This window comes from Littorina saxatilis, linkage group LG12, assembly GCF_037325665.1.
Source record: "Littorina saxatilis isolate snail1 linkage group LG12, US_GU_Lsax_2.0, whole genome shotgun sequence".
In the NCBI taxonomy this organism is placed as follows: domain Eukaryota; kingdom Metazoa; phylum Mollusca; class Gastropoda; order Littorinimorpha; family Littorinidae; genus Littorina; species Littorina saxatilis.
The window spans coordinates 74753727-74770169 of record NC_090256.1 but is presented as its reverse complement, the minus strand read 5'-3'; the positions used below and the strand labels follow the sequence as shown (position 1 = coordinate 74770169).

Below are 16443 nucleotides of genomic sequence, written 5' to 3'. Positions count from 1 at the left end.
ATCCATGCATAGTAATACATGTACTGAACAAAAGCAATAATAGCGTCTATGTTGGTAGATATGTGTCTGATTGCCTTTTGTGTGTGTGTGTGTTTGTGTGTGTTTGTGTGTTTGCTATTCAGTGGCTGACTTTGACTGAAACGGTGGTTTTATTGAGTCACTTGAGAAAAAGTGACTCTATGTAATCGGTCAGTGTTAGTCTGTCCGGCCGGCCGTCCGGCCGGCCGGCCGTCCGTAGACACCACCTTAACGTTGGACTTTTCTCGGAAACTATCAAAGCGATCCGGCTCATATTTTGTTTAGTCGTGACCTCCAATGACCTCTACACTTTAACGATGGTTTCGTTGACCTTTGACCTTTTTCAAGGTCACAGGTCAGCGTCAAAGGAAAAATTAGACATTTTATATCTTTGACAAAGTTTATCGGATGTGATTGAAACTTTGTAGGATTATTCTTTACATCAAAGTATTTACATCTGTAGCCTTTTACGAACGTTATCAGAAAAACAAGGGAGATAACTAGCCTTTTCTGTTCGGCAACACACAACTTAACGTTGGGCTTTTCTCGGAAACTATAAAAGTGACCGGGCTCAAATTTTATGTGAACGTGACTCCCAGTGACCTCTACACTTTGACGTCTGCTTTGGTGACCTTTGACCTTTTTCAAGGTCACAGGTATGTCTTGAAGGAAAAAAATTGAAATATCATATCTCTGAAACTATTCATCGGATTTGATTCAAACTTTATAGGATTATTCTTTACATCAAATTATTTACATCTGTATTGTGTTGTGAATAGCAATTTCTTCCTGTCCATCTGATGCCTCATATAATATTCAGAACTGCGAAAGTGACTCGATCGAGCGTTTGCTCTTCTTGTTTTTAGGTTTCAGTGGCATCATGGAAGTCGAGGCGGCTCGGGTTCTGTGGGGCAGGTCAGTGTCGCAGCACAATCTGCGATACACAGTTATCCTGTCAGACGGTGACACAAAAACCTTCCAGGAACTTTCCAAAATAAAGCCTTATGGAGATCAAGTAACCATCAAAAAAAGAAGAATACATCAACCACGTTTTCAAGCGTCTTGTAACTGCGCTTCGCAACCTTGTGACAGACTGCCGCAAAAAAGGAATCACTTTGGGAGGGCGAGGGTATGATCAGCTGACTCTGAATACAATCAGGAAGTTGACGATATATTATAATCGGCCAATTAGGGGGGGGGGGGGGGGTAAGACAGTTGCAGACATGAAACGGGCAGTGATGGCATCTCTGCGTCACGGCTTCTCAACAGATGACAAGCCACAGCATGACTTGTGCCCCCATGGTGCCGCGTCATGGTCCTTCTACCAGCCCCCAGGACCACACGCAAAACTCGTCCATACACCTCTCAACTTCAAGAAGCTGAATCCTCCTCTAGAACCAGTTTACCAGAGACTGACGAAAGATCAACTGCTTCAGAGATGTGTGTCAGGAAAAACCCAAAACTCTAATGAGTGTCTCCACACCAGCGTTTGGGTTTGCTGCCCCAAGGACAAATTTGCATGCAAAAATCGCGTACGGTTTGCAGTCGTCACAGGGGCTAGGGAATTCAATTTTGAACCAGCGGCTGCTCTCAACACTGCACAGTTCTACGGCTTTACAACAGGCTGTAACATGAAAAGACTAAACAAGGCTGGGAGTGTAAAAGGGTTCTTGGCAGCCTCAGGTTCAAGAAAGATCAGCTAAACAAGAGACGCGACACTGTGCGTGCAGCTAAACTCAAAAGACAGGATGAGCTCATCAGACTACAAGGGGGTGCAGCATATGCTGCTGGGCAGTTTTAGGTAAGCCTGTAGTTACCAGGTGTCTGTGAAAAATACCTGAACTATGTTAACATTGATTTGGGGTGAATGAAAGAGCTTTGAAATGTTCTCGGCCTTGTTTCTCTGTTCAGCGTTTTTGCATGACCTGCTTTCTAGGAAACTGTTTTTCTTCAATCCAGCTGTTCAGAATGCAATGAAACTTAAGGGACATGCTTATCAGAGGACAACCTGTGGAATGACAACAGGAATGTTTTTAAATTGATAAATAACTGTTCAGGCGGGTCATATTTACTAAAATTGTGCTGAAAAACATGATAATTCATCTAAAAAAAATATTTTATCAGAACTATTCATCCTAGAAAAAATCCCTGTTGTCATTCCACAACTATGGACTCCTACATCCTACATACAAAAAATCACATTCCTATGATTTAAGGGGAAGCTAAAAAACGTGTTCCTAGCAACCCATTTTGGCAGTTGGAGATTGCCGTTTCCATGGTAACGGACAGTGACGGTACTGAAAACGTTATCCGTTTTGAAATCGTATATATGCCTTACCACTTCATAAGCATATAACATTAGCCTATGGTAGAAGTAAATACAAATTTAGATTTTAGTGGCTCCCTTTGCCTTAAAAAAAATGAGACCAAGACAGTAGACGTAATTTACAGGGAATATGACGCAGTGAAAATGACGTGCAGGTTCTGGACTAACGGAGAATCGCACTTTACTTAAAACAACACCAAAGACAGGGAATACATGTCGCCCGCAAAGTGAACCTACAAGTGAGTTTCTGAGATTGCCGTTTAAAGTAGAGACTTGGCGCTAGGGACGGGTGAGCTCCGGTGTAAAATAACGGCCCTAAAAAAGTACACTAACAGCAGTTGATGAGTTTCCCATTAATGTAATCACGCAATGGGTGACTAGCATGTTAATACAGAGTAAACCAAAATAGATAAAGCATTCTTACCTGAAAAACGTTCCTGTTCACCCAAAAGTGGCTTCGGAACTGACACTCGTTGTATCGTGGCACCGTAATTTCCACAAAGTTCACATTCCGCTCAATGTAGGCGTCCGGGACGTCGATTGGAGTTTGGTTTGCGGCTGCTTGCATTATTTTTCTGTGGCCTTGGCAGCTTTGTGCACCCACAGTTTCAGTGTCATCGACTAATTCAGATAGCACGAACTTTTGCACATCATTCGACGCCATCTTGATATGCTAGCCTCTGCCTCGTTTTCAATAAGGGCGTTGCAAGGCTGCTAGCTACGCGAGCGCTCGCCGCGAGATATTCTCGCCTTTGCTCGCCTGTAAGCAACACGAGACTGGGCCACTGCTGGTTTTTTGCTGGCAAGTTTGGTAAAGCTGGCCATAAAAAAACCAATACTGGGCCAATAATGGTTTTCCAACAAAGGCCCAGTTATGGCTTGCCATTACTGGCCCATCTCTGGCATTCCAGTAATATTGTCGGCCAGTAAAATTCCTTAGTTGGCCCACTGTTGGCTCGCCATTGGTGGCCCAGTGCTTGTTTGCCAGCATTGGGCCATCGGTGGCGTTTTGCTGGCAATTATAGGTGGGTTTTTGCTGGCACGCCAACACTGGGCCAATACACCAGTTAACAGTTTCGGCACTTACATGGTACAAAGAAGGAAAACTCACGTGATACCCAAAGCGATTCTGGTTGGACGAGAAATTTCGGTCGAGCAACCGCTGCATCGTCTGCTCAACGTGATGGTAGCAATTGAACGGGACGGTGTGTTTTCCTCTACGTTATAACAAAAACCTCACGTTACATCCAAATTAGCGATGGCGTCAACATGCTGTGTTATTGGTTGCAGTAATGGGAGTAACCGACTTAAAAAATGGTGGTCGGAAGATTGCAAAATTCATTACGTGCCTCGACGGTCGTTAGTGTGTGGTTGCGAATCACCATTCAGGTGGGCATTTGTTATCGTCTGTGTGTCGTGTTTTGACAAACTTTTAGTACGACTGATGTGAGCCGAATTTATTGGGGAAAGTTCAATGAATGCAAAAATTTATGCCAAATAGTAGTTTGTCATGTTTCCTTTGCGTTGGGTTGTGGTGAAATACACAGCGGTTATCTGTTTGCGAGTTGCCTGGAACACGGTTTTTTAATAACATCTCTCGATCTTCACATATTTTGTCATGTGAATAAGAACAGAACAAGTTCGTCAAACATATTTCTTATTTTATCTGCATTGAATGAATTTACAACGTCCTTCTTGTTAATTGTTTATTCATAAAGACCACTTGTACTGAAGAAAATGTTTCCCCCTTTCAACGGGTGGAGTAGTGCGCCGGAGTAGTGTCCCTTGCGTAGAAACGTGGGCGAATAACACGATCTGCGCATGCGGTGAAATCAACCGGAAAAGGAAAAAGACATAAACATGCCGAAAAACGATGTGCGCATCACCCGGAACTCGCAATAAGAGAAATGCGCATGTGCGAGATCTAAAATGGCCGCGGAACTGTTAACTCGTGTATTCTGGATTATTGCTGGCAAGAAGACCTGCGATAGCACAGCGGTATGATTTCCTCTAGTGGAGTGACGTAATCTACAAACAAATGTCGAAACAGCTTGACGTCACTCGTGATGATGACGCATTGTCATAAATCCGGTGGTTCTGCAGATGTCTGCTTATTTGTTTTACATTCAAGGAATTTCCAAAGCACCTTCTTCGATTGCAGTACGCGTCCGATCTCCTCCGGATAGAAGCAAGCATGGTGAGTTTCACATGTGTGGGCAGATCGTCGCAACGGCGCTAGTATCTTCTTGTTCTTCTCCTCCGTTGTCGGTCTTCTTTTCACCTTTCTTCTGCTGGACGTTTGAGTCAGTTCGCAAAATATAATACATTATAAGAAGTCGTCCTCTCTCTAAGAATGCCTCTGCGCGTGTGCCGTGTGTGTGTGTGTGTGTGTCTGTGTTTGTGTGTGTGTGTTTGTGTGTGTGTGTGTGTGTGTGTGTGTGTGCTTGCGTGCGTGTGTATGTGTGTCTGTGTGTGCGTGCGTGTGTGTGTGTGTGTGCGTGTGTGTGTGTGTGTGTGTGTGTGTGTGTGTGTGTGTTTCTTTTCTTCGTGTGATTGGGTTTGTTTTGTCTCTGTCAAAAGAAAAGCACCATTGGCATAAACACCATGCTTGTAAAATGTAACCAAACAAATTGCATCTTGTGAATGTTGACATTGAGTATGTGTCTATTCTGTATTCACTCCAGGACTAGGATTTTTGCAAGTGTCTGACTGCCCAACTGGATAAGATGCAGCGCGCCTGGGTCTCAGTTCCTGAGAGAAACGCAGGAGAGCTGTCCGAGACAACGTAAGTTTCTCAGGTTAGATCAAAATACATAATTATTCCCGTTGACCCCTTTCTTCTGCTTGGCGTTTGAGTCAGGTCGCAAAATATGATAGATTATAAGAAGTCGTCCTCTCTGTGACCATTCCTCTGTGCGTGTGTGTGTGTGTGTGTGTGTGTGAGTATGTGTGTCTTTTTATATTTAGTCAAGTTTTGACTAAATATTTTAACATCGAGAGGGAATCGAAACGAGGGTCGTGGTGTATGTGCGTGTGTCTGTGTGTCTGTGTGTGTGTGTGTGTGTAGAGCGATTCAGACTAAACTACTGGACCGATCTTTATGAAATTTTACATGAGAGTTCCTGGGTATGAAATCCCCATACGTTTTTTTCATTTTTTTGATAAATGTCTTTGATGACGTCATATCCGGCTTTTCGTGAAAGTTGAGGCGGCACTGTCACGCCCTCATTTTTCAACCAAATTGGTTGAAATTTTGGTCAAGTAATCTTCGACGAAGCCCGGACTTCGGTATTGCATTTCAGCTTGGTGGCTTAAAAATTAATTAATGACTTTGGTCATTAAAAATCTGAAAATTGTAAAAAAAAATAAAAATTTATAAAACGATCCAAATTTACGTTCATCTTATTCTCCATCATTTGCTGATTCCAAAAACATATAAATATGTTATATTCGGATTAAAAACAAGCTCTGAAAATTAAATATATAAAAATTATTATCAAAATTAAATTGTCCAAATCAATTTAAAAACACTTTCATCTTATTCCTTGTCGGTTCCTGATTCCAAAAACATATAGATATGATATGTTTGGATGAAAAACACGCTCAGAAAGTTAAAACAAAGAGAGGTACAGAAAAGCGTGCTATCCTTCTTAGCGCAACTACTACCCCGCTCTTCTTGTCAATTTCACTGCCTTTGCCATGAGCGGTGGACTGACGATGCTACGAGTATACGGTCTTGCTGAAAAATGGCATTGCGTTCAGTTTCATTCTGTGAGTTCGACAGCTACTTGACTAAATATTGTATTTTCGCCTTACGCGACTTGTTCCTTTCTTTGTGTGATTGAGTTTGTTGTGTCTCTGTCAAAAGAAAAGCACCATTGGCACAAACACCATAAACTTACTTGTAACCAAACAAATTGCATCTTGTGAATGTTGACATTGAGTATGTGTCTATTCACTCCAGGACAAGGATTTGTGCAAGTGTCTTACTGCCCAACTGGATAAGATGCAGCGCGCCTGGGTCTCAGTTCCTGAGAGAAATGCAGGAGAGCTGTCCGAGACAACGTAAGCTTCGCAGGTTAGATCAAAATACATATTCCCGTTGACCCCTTTCTTCTGCTTGGCGTTTGATTCAGTTCAGAAAATATTATTGATTACAAGAAGTCATCCTCTCTGTGAGAATGCCTCTGTGTGTGTGTGTGTGTGTGTGTGTGTGTGTGTGTGTGTGTGTGTGTGTGTGTGTGTGTGTGTGTGTGTGTGTGTGTGTGTGTGTGTGATATGGAATAATGAATTAAAACCAACAAAACTCGATTGCTTTCATGTTTCAGAAGGTGAGCGGTAGGAAGACTTGAGAGTATCAATTGCTTCACAAACAGACTTACCGTAGGCTACGACGTCAGGACAAAGAATAGAAGCGTTATCTCAACGTTGCGGATGCGAACAGAGAAATGACAGAATCAAGACAATCCTACGGAAGTTTACTGGGAAGTGAACAAGAAACATTCCTGCCTTTGGTCATCATGACTGTTTCGAGTGTGAAATTCGGAACGCTGTACAAATAAAATAAAACAGTGAGCAACTGAAAACAAAGCGTACGTTTCTGTAATGCTTCAAGAATGAGTCGTTGGTGTTCGGAAGCTTTACATTTGTTTTTTTAATCTATATTACTGTATTGTTGTTGTGCCCGCTATAACTGCGTTGATGACGATATTCTGTCACAACCACTGCCTTTACTTGCCAGATAAGTTACACGACAAATGTGATTACTGATGAATTTGACAATAATTTTTTTATTACGCATATATGTATTGCTAATGTACAGCTTTACGGCATTGACCTTTGCTTTATTGGCGCACGTTTTGCCGCCAGCATGGGTTGAAAAGTCCATAGATGTGCTGTTTTTACATTTAGTCAAGTTATGACTAAATGTTTTAACATCGAGGGGGGAATCGAGACGAGGGTCGTGGTGTATGTGTGTGTGTGTGTGCGTGCGTGTAGATCAGAGCGATTCAGACCAAACTACTGGACCGATCTTTATGAAATTTGACATGAGAGTTCCTGGGTATGATATCCCCATACGTTTTTTTCATTTTTTTTATAAATGTCTTTGATGACGTCATATCCGGCTTTTCGTGAAAGTTGAGGCGGCACTGTCACGCCCTCATTTTTTAACCAAATTGGTTGAAATTTTGGTCAAGTAATGTTCGACGAAGCCCGGACTTCGGTATTGCATTTCAGCTTGGTGGCTTAAAATTTAATTAATGACTTTGGTCATTAAAAATCTGAAAATTGTAAAAAATATATTTTTTTTATAAAACTATCCAAATTTACGTTCATCTTATTCTCCATCATTTGCTGATTCCAAAAACATATACATATGTTATATTCAGATTAAAAACAAGCTCTGAAAATTAAATATATAAAAATTATTATCAACATTTTTTTTCGAAATCAATTTAAAAACACTTTCATCTTATTTCTTGTCGGTTCCTGATTCCAAAAACATATAGATATGATATGTTTGGATTCAAAACACGCTCAGAAAGTTAAAACGAAGAGAGGTACAGAAAAGCGTGCTATCCTTCTCAGCGCAACTACTACCCCGCTCTTCTTGTCAATTTCACTGCCTTTGCCATGAGCGGTGGACTGACGATGCTACGGTCTTGCTGAAACATTGCATTGCGTTCAGTTTCATTCTGTGAGTTCGACAGCTACTTGACTAAATGTTGTATTTTCGCCTTACGCGACTTGTTTGTCATTATTATAACATTCACAGTAAAAATGACAAAACAAAGCATATTTATACTATAGACTTTCAACAACCATCTATGGGCTAACAAGACTGTGCAGGTAGAGTACATAGAGCCGTCATGCTACCAGAATCAGTGGTATTGTTATATTAACTGTTACTTATTGGCATTTTGCTGGCAATGGTAATGGCAGAAATATGGCATTTTGCCGGGCCACAACTGGCCCGGTAATTTCAGCAGGTAAAGGGCCAATAACGGAAAATATATTTTGTGAAAATGCGGGGTTTTATATGGACCTAAAAACCGGTAAAATGCTGAATAAATGCTGGATAAATGCTGGCAAAATGCTGGTTTTTTGATGGTAAGCCATCAATAAGCCATCAAATAAATGATGGGTTTTTGCTGGCAAAATGATGGCAAAATGCTGGCAAGCCATCAAAAAACCATCAAATAAATTATGGGTTTTTGCTGGCAAATTGCTGGCAAAATGCTGGCAAACCATCAAAAAGCCAGCAAATAAATGATGGGTTTTTGCTGGCAAAATGCTGGCTTGCCAGTGATGGCCCATCAATTTGCCAATGTGCATACGGGTAATATGCCAGCATTGGGCCATCAATGGGCCTTTGATGGCAGTAGTTCTGGCAACGGGCATTGCCATCAAAACGCCAGCAATGGCCCAGTTCTGGCATGTTTATTGGGTTAGGGGACTCGCACATATTTTGAGATTTTGCTATTATTTTTTGTTTGCAGTAGAAACTCGGGGTCAACACTGCTAAAATGTAACAATTACAGTCTTAGCTGTCATATATAGCAATTTGTGTGTGATAAAAGCTTTGGCTGTGGACAGAAAAGAGTCCGTTTTAGGCGGCAAATTTAGAGTGAACGCCGCCAAAAGTGAAAAAAAAGAGAAAAAGCCTAACGGTTTTGAGATTTCTGTTTCTGCAACTGTTTTGACATGTGCAAGTTATCTAGAGAGGGTGAATACAGTGAATAAAACTTTTTTGAACGCTCTAGCGCCGTTAGTTTGTCAGAACAGGAGGTGGTCCATATTAGGAGCCGGTCCATATTAGGAGCCCTTCCCCTATGTGAAAGAAAACAAAACAGGAGCAGAGTGATAAGATAGGAATACAGAGACATATTTCTTGGGACTTGACCCTTGCAGGTAGGTGGACTGAAAGTAGTGTTTGAACAGAACAGAACCAATTCTGTCTGTTTACCATCGCATGAAAGCAGGAAAGAGATCGTCGTCAGATTGAATTACAATAACATTAACATGCTTCCATTTGAAACTTCTCGGTCTTCATCGTGGATTGACGCCCTCCCCCGTCGCGATATAACCTTCGTGGTCGAAAACGACGTTAAACACCAAATAAAGAAAGAAAGACGCCCTCCCAAAGTCTAATTGAAGCCCTCCGTCGCTTCGCTCCGTCGGCCGGCTTCAATTAGCTTTGGTCGGGCGTCAATCCACGATGTGTAATAAACCAGGGAGACGAAACCCGTGCAAATGTAGCTACTGGGTGTTCAGATTTGTAATTCAGCAAATGTGTACACAATTCCCCGCTCTCAGGGCCAAAACAGTTGCATGGAAATGTCACTTCTATATATATATATACGACTTGTGTCTGTCTGTGTGTGTGTGTGTGCGCGATGCACGGCCAAAGTTCTCGATGGATCTGCTTCAAATTTGGTGGACATATTCAGGTACACCCGGGACAGGACACAACCTGGTCGATATTTCAACACGTGCTCTCAGCGCGCAGCGCTGAACCGATTTTGGTTCCACCTCAGCTACCCGGGCCCCCATACCGACACACCAAAGCCGCTAGACCACATCACAACGCCAAAGTTCTCGGTGGATCTTTTTCAAATTTGGACACCGTATTCAGCTACACCCCGGACACAATATCATCGATGAGATATTTTAACACGTGCTCTCAGCGCGCAGCGCTGAACCGATTTTGGTTTTTCTGTTCATTTCACCATTCCCAGTAACTCTTCCTTATCTTCTCCAGTGTTTTGCGTTTATCTCCCTTCCTTCGTGTGGCTTCAATCCATATTCCCGTTTCTACGTTACTATTTTTAGAATGTCACTGCGCTGTCCAGAACGCTTCCCTTGCACCCGTAAGTTGTTCTTACTGTCAAAGTGAAAAGGTCGAATCAATTTATAGCCACGCGAAAAATACACTGTCACCTATCTCTATATATTTATAGATATAGATATACATATATATATATACGGCTTCTCTGTGTGTGTGTGTGTTTGTGTGTGTGTGTAAGCAACACCTGTGGATTATAGAGTTCTGTTTGTGATGGGGTCTAGCGGCTTTTGTCTGTCTGTATTGACTTGGTACATCATAATTATGAATATATAGGTCGATTAATTTCACTCATGAAAGATTTTCGTAATTGGTTGTTTTCAATGCAGTTATCTAGAAAATGTATTTCATCTTCTATTACTCCACATGTTTCACATAATCTATTTTCCCTAGGTGTATTGCTGTATCTACCACTTTCAATTTTCAGGTCGTGGGCACTTATTCTTAGTTTGTGTGTGTGTGTGTGTGTGTGTGTGTGTGTGTGTGTGTGTGTGTGTGTGTGACGAATATCACTTTAAGGTTTGGGAGCTTAGTGTAGAACTATTAGCTACTGATAAACGCTACAAGTCGTGGCCCCACTTGAACGCAGACCAGTAGGCGTTCAACTCTTGGAAAACGAAATTCTATTTAAAAGGAAGTGTCACAAAGTTTTGCTTGAGATAAAGAAGATCTATTCAGCACATACATTCACGCAGGACACGCATGCGCAAAATGTCACACACACTAACACACACACACACACACACACACACACACACACACACACACACACACACACACACACACACACACACACACACACACACTGCTAAAATGTAACAATAACAGTTTTCTCAAATCAGTTCATATATCTTTGCGTGTGTGTGTGTGTGGTCAGCTTAGTCTTTGGTTAGACACTAGTCCGTTTTAAGTGTCATTATTAGAGTAAATGCTGCAAAAAGTGTAAAAACGTGTTGAAAGAAAACCCAACACTTTTGTGGTTTGTTCGTCATCAGCTGTTTTGAAATGTGCAAAATATAGAGAGAGATGAATGTGACAACGGAATTGTTTCTGAACGACGTGCACCATGGCTCAGTGGTAAGACGCCGGCCTCCAAAGCGGAAGGCCGTGGCTGGTGGGTTAAGGGTGGAGACGGATTTTTTCGATCTCCCAGGTCAACTTATGTGCAGACCTGCTAGTGGCTTATTCCCAAGGCCAAGTGCCAAGTGCGCACGGAAAAGATCCTGTAATCCATGTCAGAGTTTGGTGGGTTATAGAAACACGAAAATACCCAGCATGCTTCCTGCTAAAGAGGCGTATGGCTGCCTAAATGGCGGGGTAAAAACGGTCGTACATGTAAAAATCTACTCGTGCAAAAACACGAGTGTACGTGGGAGTTACAGACCACGTTCATATCGGGAGCCGGTCCATATTAGGGGCCCTTCCCTTATCACTTCACGGGTTCAAGGACGCTCAAGTCGTAATAAATCGCCAGTTAGTTGACTTTGTTCCTCTTTCAGATTTTTTCACCCGAAGTTACAACCATGGCAGTCTTTTCGCTGTTCTTGCTTTTTACTCTTGGTGAGTATACTGAAGTATTTTCCTGCTCAGCAAGTGATACAAATTCATAGAAAGGGGGGGGGGGGGTTTACTGGGATGAATGACGGAGTGACGTAGTTGCCTCCCTTGTTAGAACAGCTTGAGCAGCTTTGTTTATTGCAATTTTTGTTTTATTCATGTAACCCTAGGTTTTTAAAAACAATAAATATTGACTTGACTTGTAAAGAGTGGTCGGGTTGCAGTGTGTGTGTGTGTGTGTGTGTGTGTGTGTGTGTGTGTGTTTGTGTGTGTGTGTGTGTTTGTGTGCGTGTGTCTGTGTGTGTGTGTGTGTGCGTGTGTGTATGTGTGTGTGTGTGTGTTTGTGTGTGTGTATGTGTGTGTGTGTGTGTGTTTGTGTGTTTGTGTGTGTGTTTGTGTGTGTGTTTGTGTGTGTGTGTGTGTGTGTGTGTGTGTGTGTGACGGTGTGTCCTTGTAATGGATGGAGGTGGTGAGGGGAGGGGGGTGCTCAATGTAGGGTGCACCCTGGTCCAGTACTGGCCACTTGGGGTCTGCATCCGGACCGAATGTGGGGTGCGGCTTGGCTCAAAGTGGGCCACATGTGGGGAGCATGGGTATTGCCCAGATGAGACCCACACCAATACCATTCGCGCTTCCAGTATGGGTCCTATAGGGGTTGCCAAGATCGGACTCATATGTGACCACGTATGGGGCCAATCTGGGGCACATCTGGGCGTGCTGGCTTGGTTGTCTGTCGTATTCCATTAAAAAGCGCTTGGATGACGAAACTGAGCTGATTTAGGGCATATTTTGATAAATACTCTATCCAGGCCAGGAAAAGAATTTGTACAAGAATGCATATTTCAAACAAATTAACAATATAATAGAACATAAACATTTTCGTGCATGGAAGGAGAGATTTGCAGACTCCTTCCTTTAACCGTGATCACTTATTTTCAGTATGATCTCTTACTCAGTATGATCTCTTATCTTCAGTATGATCTCTTATCTTTTCTCTCTCATCCGCGCTGCCAACGAGTAGTATCTCAACTGACGCCATGTTCGTGCGGTGTCGACACGGTGTGGATGAACACGACGCTGAGTCAGCACTTCTCCCAGCCCCGCCATCACGTGGCCAACCCTGGGTACAAGCAGCAGACGATGACGTTCATACGGGACGAGTTCCGGGCCCTGGGGCTGGAGACACACATCCACACCTTTCCTACACTGCTGGGCAACGTGAGATAACATAGCAAATGCAAATTAAGCAAAAAATAAAGAAATAGCAAAATAAATATATTCCTTCCTTCCTTCATTCATTCATTCATTCATACATTCATGTATTCATTTATTCATTCATTCTAATATTCATCAAAAAATCATTCAAAAATGTATTCATTCCTTTATTTATTAATAAATAGATACATAAATAATTAAATAAATAAATTGATAAAGAAATAAATAAAACAAATAAAACAAATGCACACAAGTTGGTGCTTGGACACAGCTGATCCTTTTTTCCAAACTCTACGTGAGCCTGACTCGCCAAATATGAGAAAAAGAAGGGAAGGGAAAGGCCGGGGGTGCAGTACGCGTGGGACAGCAAAGAGAACCCTAGATGTTCGGGGCAAAGGGGAGGCAAGGAGGAGGGCCCCAAAGGGTTTAAAATCGTGATCGTGATTGGCGTTTTTTGACCTTTCTGTGACCGTGACTGCCGAAATTCCCATTTCTGTGATCGTGATGGGACTTTGCCCGTGATCCGTGATGACAAAAAAATCAAGTCTCGTGATCGTGATTGTCATTTGTTTTCGTGATCGTGATGGGCATTATTGCAAAGCATTTTATTTTCAACGTACATTTTTCACAGCTGTATCACTCTATGATCCTCTATTCGTCAAGGTGTTTGTGATCGTGAAAACAAAAATCAAGGTAACTGTGATCGTGAAAGCTAAAATTTCCCTTCCCGTGATCGTGATGATACCCCCCTTTGGGGCCCTCAAGGAGATGGTCATTTAAAAAAGTGCAGTCCGAGCATGCAAATTCCAACGGTGTTAAATTCAGCGGGGTCGTTGTCAACCCTTACTGCTTGAGCTTATGTGACAGGAACTGACGTTGATTGACACGCAGCAAGACGCACGGACGGACAGACAGACCGCCGAAATTACAATGACAAGTATGTTATACTTGGCAAGACTTATTTTGGTTGATGCAGGTGACCGGTGTGAACGTGATCGGCGTGCTGAAGGGTCGTCACTTCAACACTCCCAGCGACAGGATCGTAGGCATCGGGGCTCACTACGACACCATGAGGAACACCCCGGGTATGTTGTTGTTGTTGTTGTTGTTGTTGTTGTTGTTGTTGTGGTGTTGTTGTTGTTGTTGTTGTTGTTGTTGTAGGAGTTGTTGTAGCAGTTGTTGTTGCTGCTGCTGCTTTTGTTGTTGTTGTTGTTGTTGTTGTTGTTGTTGTATTGATCTACCTTCATTCGTGCATGTGTACATGTGTGTGATTGTATGTTTGTTTACCAGTCCCTACGATGTCTACTTTCAATCCTGCATCCGTAGATGTGTGTGATTGTGTGTTTGTTCACCTGTCCGGACAGGTGTTAACGACAACGGGGCGGCGGTGGTTGTGATGCTGCAGGCAGCACGGGAGCTGTCTCCTCATCCCGTCAGGAATTACACGCTGTTCTTCGTCGCCTTTGACTTTGAGGAGTGGGAATCATCCAGTGAGTTCTTGCACAGATATTCAGGTTCTTTTTTTTTATATACCAAGTGCATAATATTTGCTTTCATGTTTTAACTCATCTCTGTGGTCAAGAAATTCCCTGCAATGTACAGTATTTGTGAGCTGTCAGCTTGCCCGCCAAAATCAGATCATTGTTGATACGTTAATATTGGCGTGGTCAAGTTTGTGTCATTTAGGCCTTGACATTAAAGTCTAAACGCTTAAGATGATGAGCTACAAGTCTTAAACTTTGCATGCCCATTAATTATTAAGCTTGTCGCATTGTGATAAGTTTTTTTCCGGGCCAACCGCGCGTAACCGGGCATCGCATGCCCAGAGAGATCAAGATGTCGAAAATCGAAAAACAAAAGTGAGTCGTTTGAGCACTTGTTGCTGGATCTGTCGCTGTCACTGATTGACTGGCATGTCACAAACACGTCGCCAGATGATTGAACTGTGGGTGACAGTAGACGAAGTCCGAAAACAACTCTGTCTGGTGACCGGCACGGTTGGCCTAGTGGTAAGGCGTCCGCCCCGTGATTGGGAGGTCGTGGGTTCGAACCCCGGCCGGGTCATACCTAAGACTTTAAAATTGGCAATCTAGTGGCTGCTCCGCCTGGCGTCTGGCATTATGGGGTTAGTGCTAGGACTGGTTGGTCCGGTGTCAGAATAATGTGACTGGGTGAGACATGAAGCCTGTGCTGCGACTTCTGTCTTGTGTGTGGCGCACGTTATATGTCAAAGCAGCACCGCCCTGATATGGCCCTTCGTGGTCGGCTGGGCGTTAAGCAAACAAACAAACAAACAAACAAACAAACTCTGTCTGGTTTGCATGTGTCGTGGTCGGAGGAGTGAATATCCTTGCCAAAACCTTGAAAGGGGTGTGTAGGAAACACTTGCTCCTGTCCACGTGTCTCCGACACACCCTTCGCTCGTGATTGGACCCTCCAATGTTTGTCAGAGGTTTTGGCAAGGGTATTCACTCTTCCACAACCCTTACAAACCCGACGGAGTTATTTCCCAAACAGTCGTACTTTGCACGCTGGGATAGCGATCGCCATTGTCACGCTTCGCTGACCAAGAAAATTGGTTCGTTACCGAGTGCTTGCAAGCGCTCGCGACGACAACATTAATTATGCGGTGACTAGAAAACGATCGCGAGGGTAACAAATCGGTTTGCTTGCGCAACGCCCCCCTGTTTTGATAATCGTAGACACTGAATACCACATGGATACGATAAGATAAGAAAACAGAAATGTCAAATGCATTAAAAAAAAAATACTCTAGCTTGCATAAAGACGGAAAGTTATCTCTGTAATACTGCTTTACGTTGGCTTTATGTTTGTTTCTCTATTTTTCTGCCCACAGGCAACATTCGTGTGGCTTGCGGCCACATCTCGTGTGGCAGCAAGAGTCTGGTGAAGCAATGGATGGAGAACTTCTGGAGCGTTCCGCTGGGCTGGCGAGGCATGTTTATCATGGACACAATCATGAACTTTGACAACAGCAGATCCTCCCAGCATTTCCCGCGTGTTTTTGAGCAGGTAGGCAACACCCTTACATTGGTATTACTATCATATCGTCCTTTAAGGTTATACCCTCATGGCAATGGGGAAAGAGAGCTGCGATACAGTGCGGCGCTACCCATTCTTATTTTCTTTTTCCTGCGTGCTTGTATTCATGTTTCCAAGCCCTGAGACTTTCGCTGTGAACTTGGGATCTTTATCGTGCGCATGCATGCACACGAGTGTATTTGGACACAAAGGAGAGTCTGCAAAAGTTGACTCTGGGAAATAAATCCCTCGTCGTACGTGGGAGTTCAAACCCACGCCGTTGGTGACAACTAGTTTCAAGCCAGCGCCGCTATCAACTGAGCTATCTCCCTTTTGTGTCCTAACGCATCCTTAGCTTAAGATGCATGTTGATGCTTCAAGATCACATTTGCGTTGTGTTAGGTGAGCGTTTTGGATCCCGATCCCTTGACTGACTGCC

At 43.1% G+C, this 16443-nt stretch overlaps 1 protein-coding gene and 1 long non-coding RNA gene across 2 annotated transcripts in view; both read left to right on the top strand.

Moving 5' to 3' along the window:
- Positions 1–4433: 4433 nt before the first annotated feature.
- Positions 4434–7090, top strand: LOC138982758 (uncharacterized). Its single transcript, XR_011460964.1, has 4 exons — positions 4434–4541; positions 5029–5129; positions 6309–6422; positions 6673–7090. It is a non-coding gene; the product is annotated as an uncharacterized lncRNA (long non-coding RNA).
- Positions 7091–11699: 4609 nt separating this feature from the next.
- LOC138982757 (uncharacterized) overlaps positions 11700–16443 on the top strand; it is a 10201-nt gene continuing 5457 nt past the window's right edge. Inside the window, exons 1-5 of the mRNA XM_070356082.1 lie at positions 11700–11750; positions 12769–12965; positions 13939–14047; positions 14327–14452; positions 15820–15995. Of these exons, the coding sequence (XP_070212183.1) occupies positions 11714–11750; positions 12769–12965; positions 13939–14047; positions 14327–14452; positions 15820–15995 (645 nt within the window). The 5' untranslated portion in view covers positions 11700–11713. The remainder of the gene's footprint in view (positions 11751–12768; positions 12966–13938; positions 14048–14326; positions 14453–15819; positions 15996–16443) is intronic.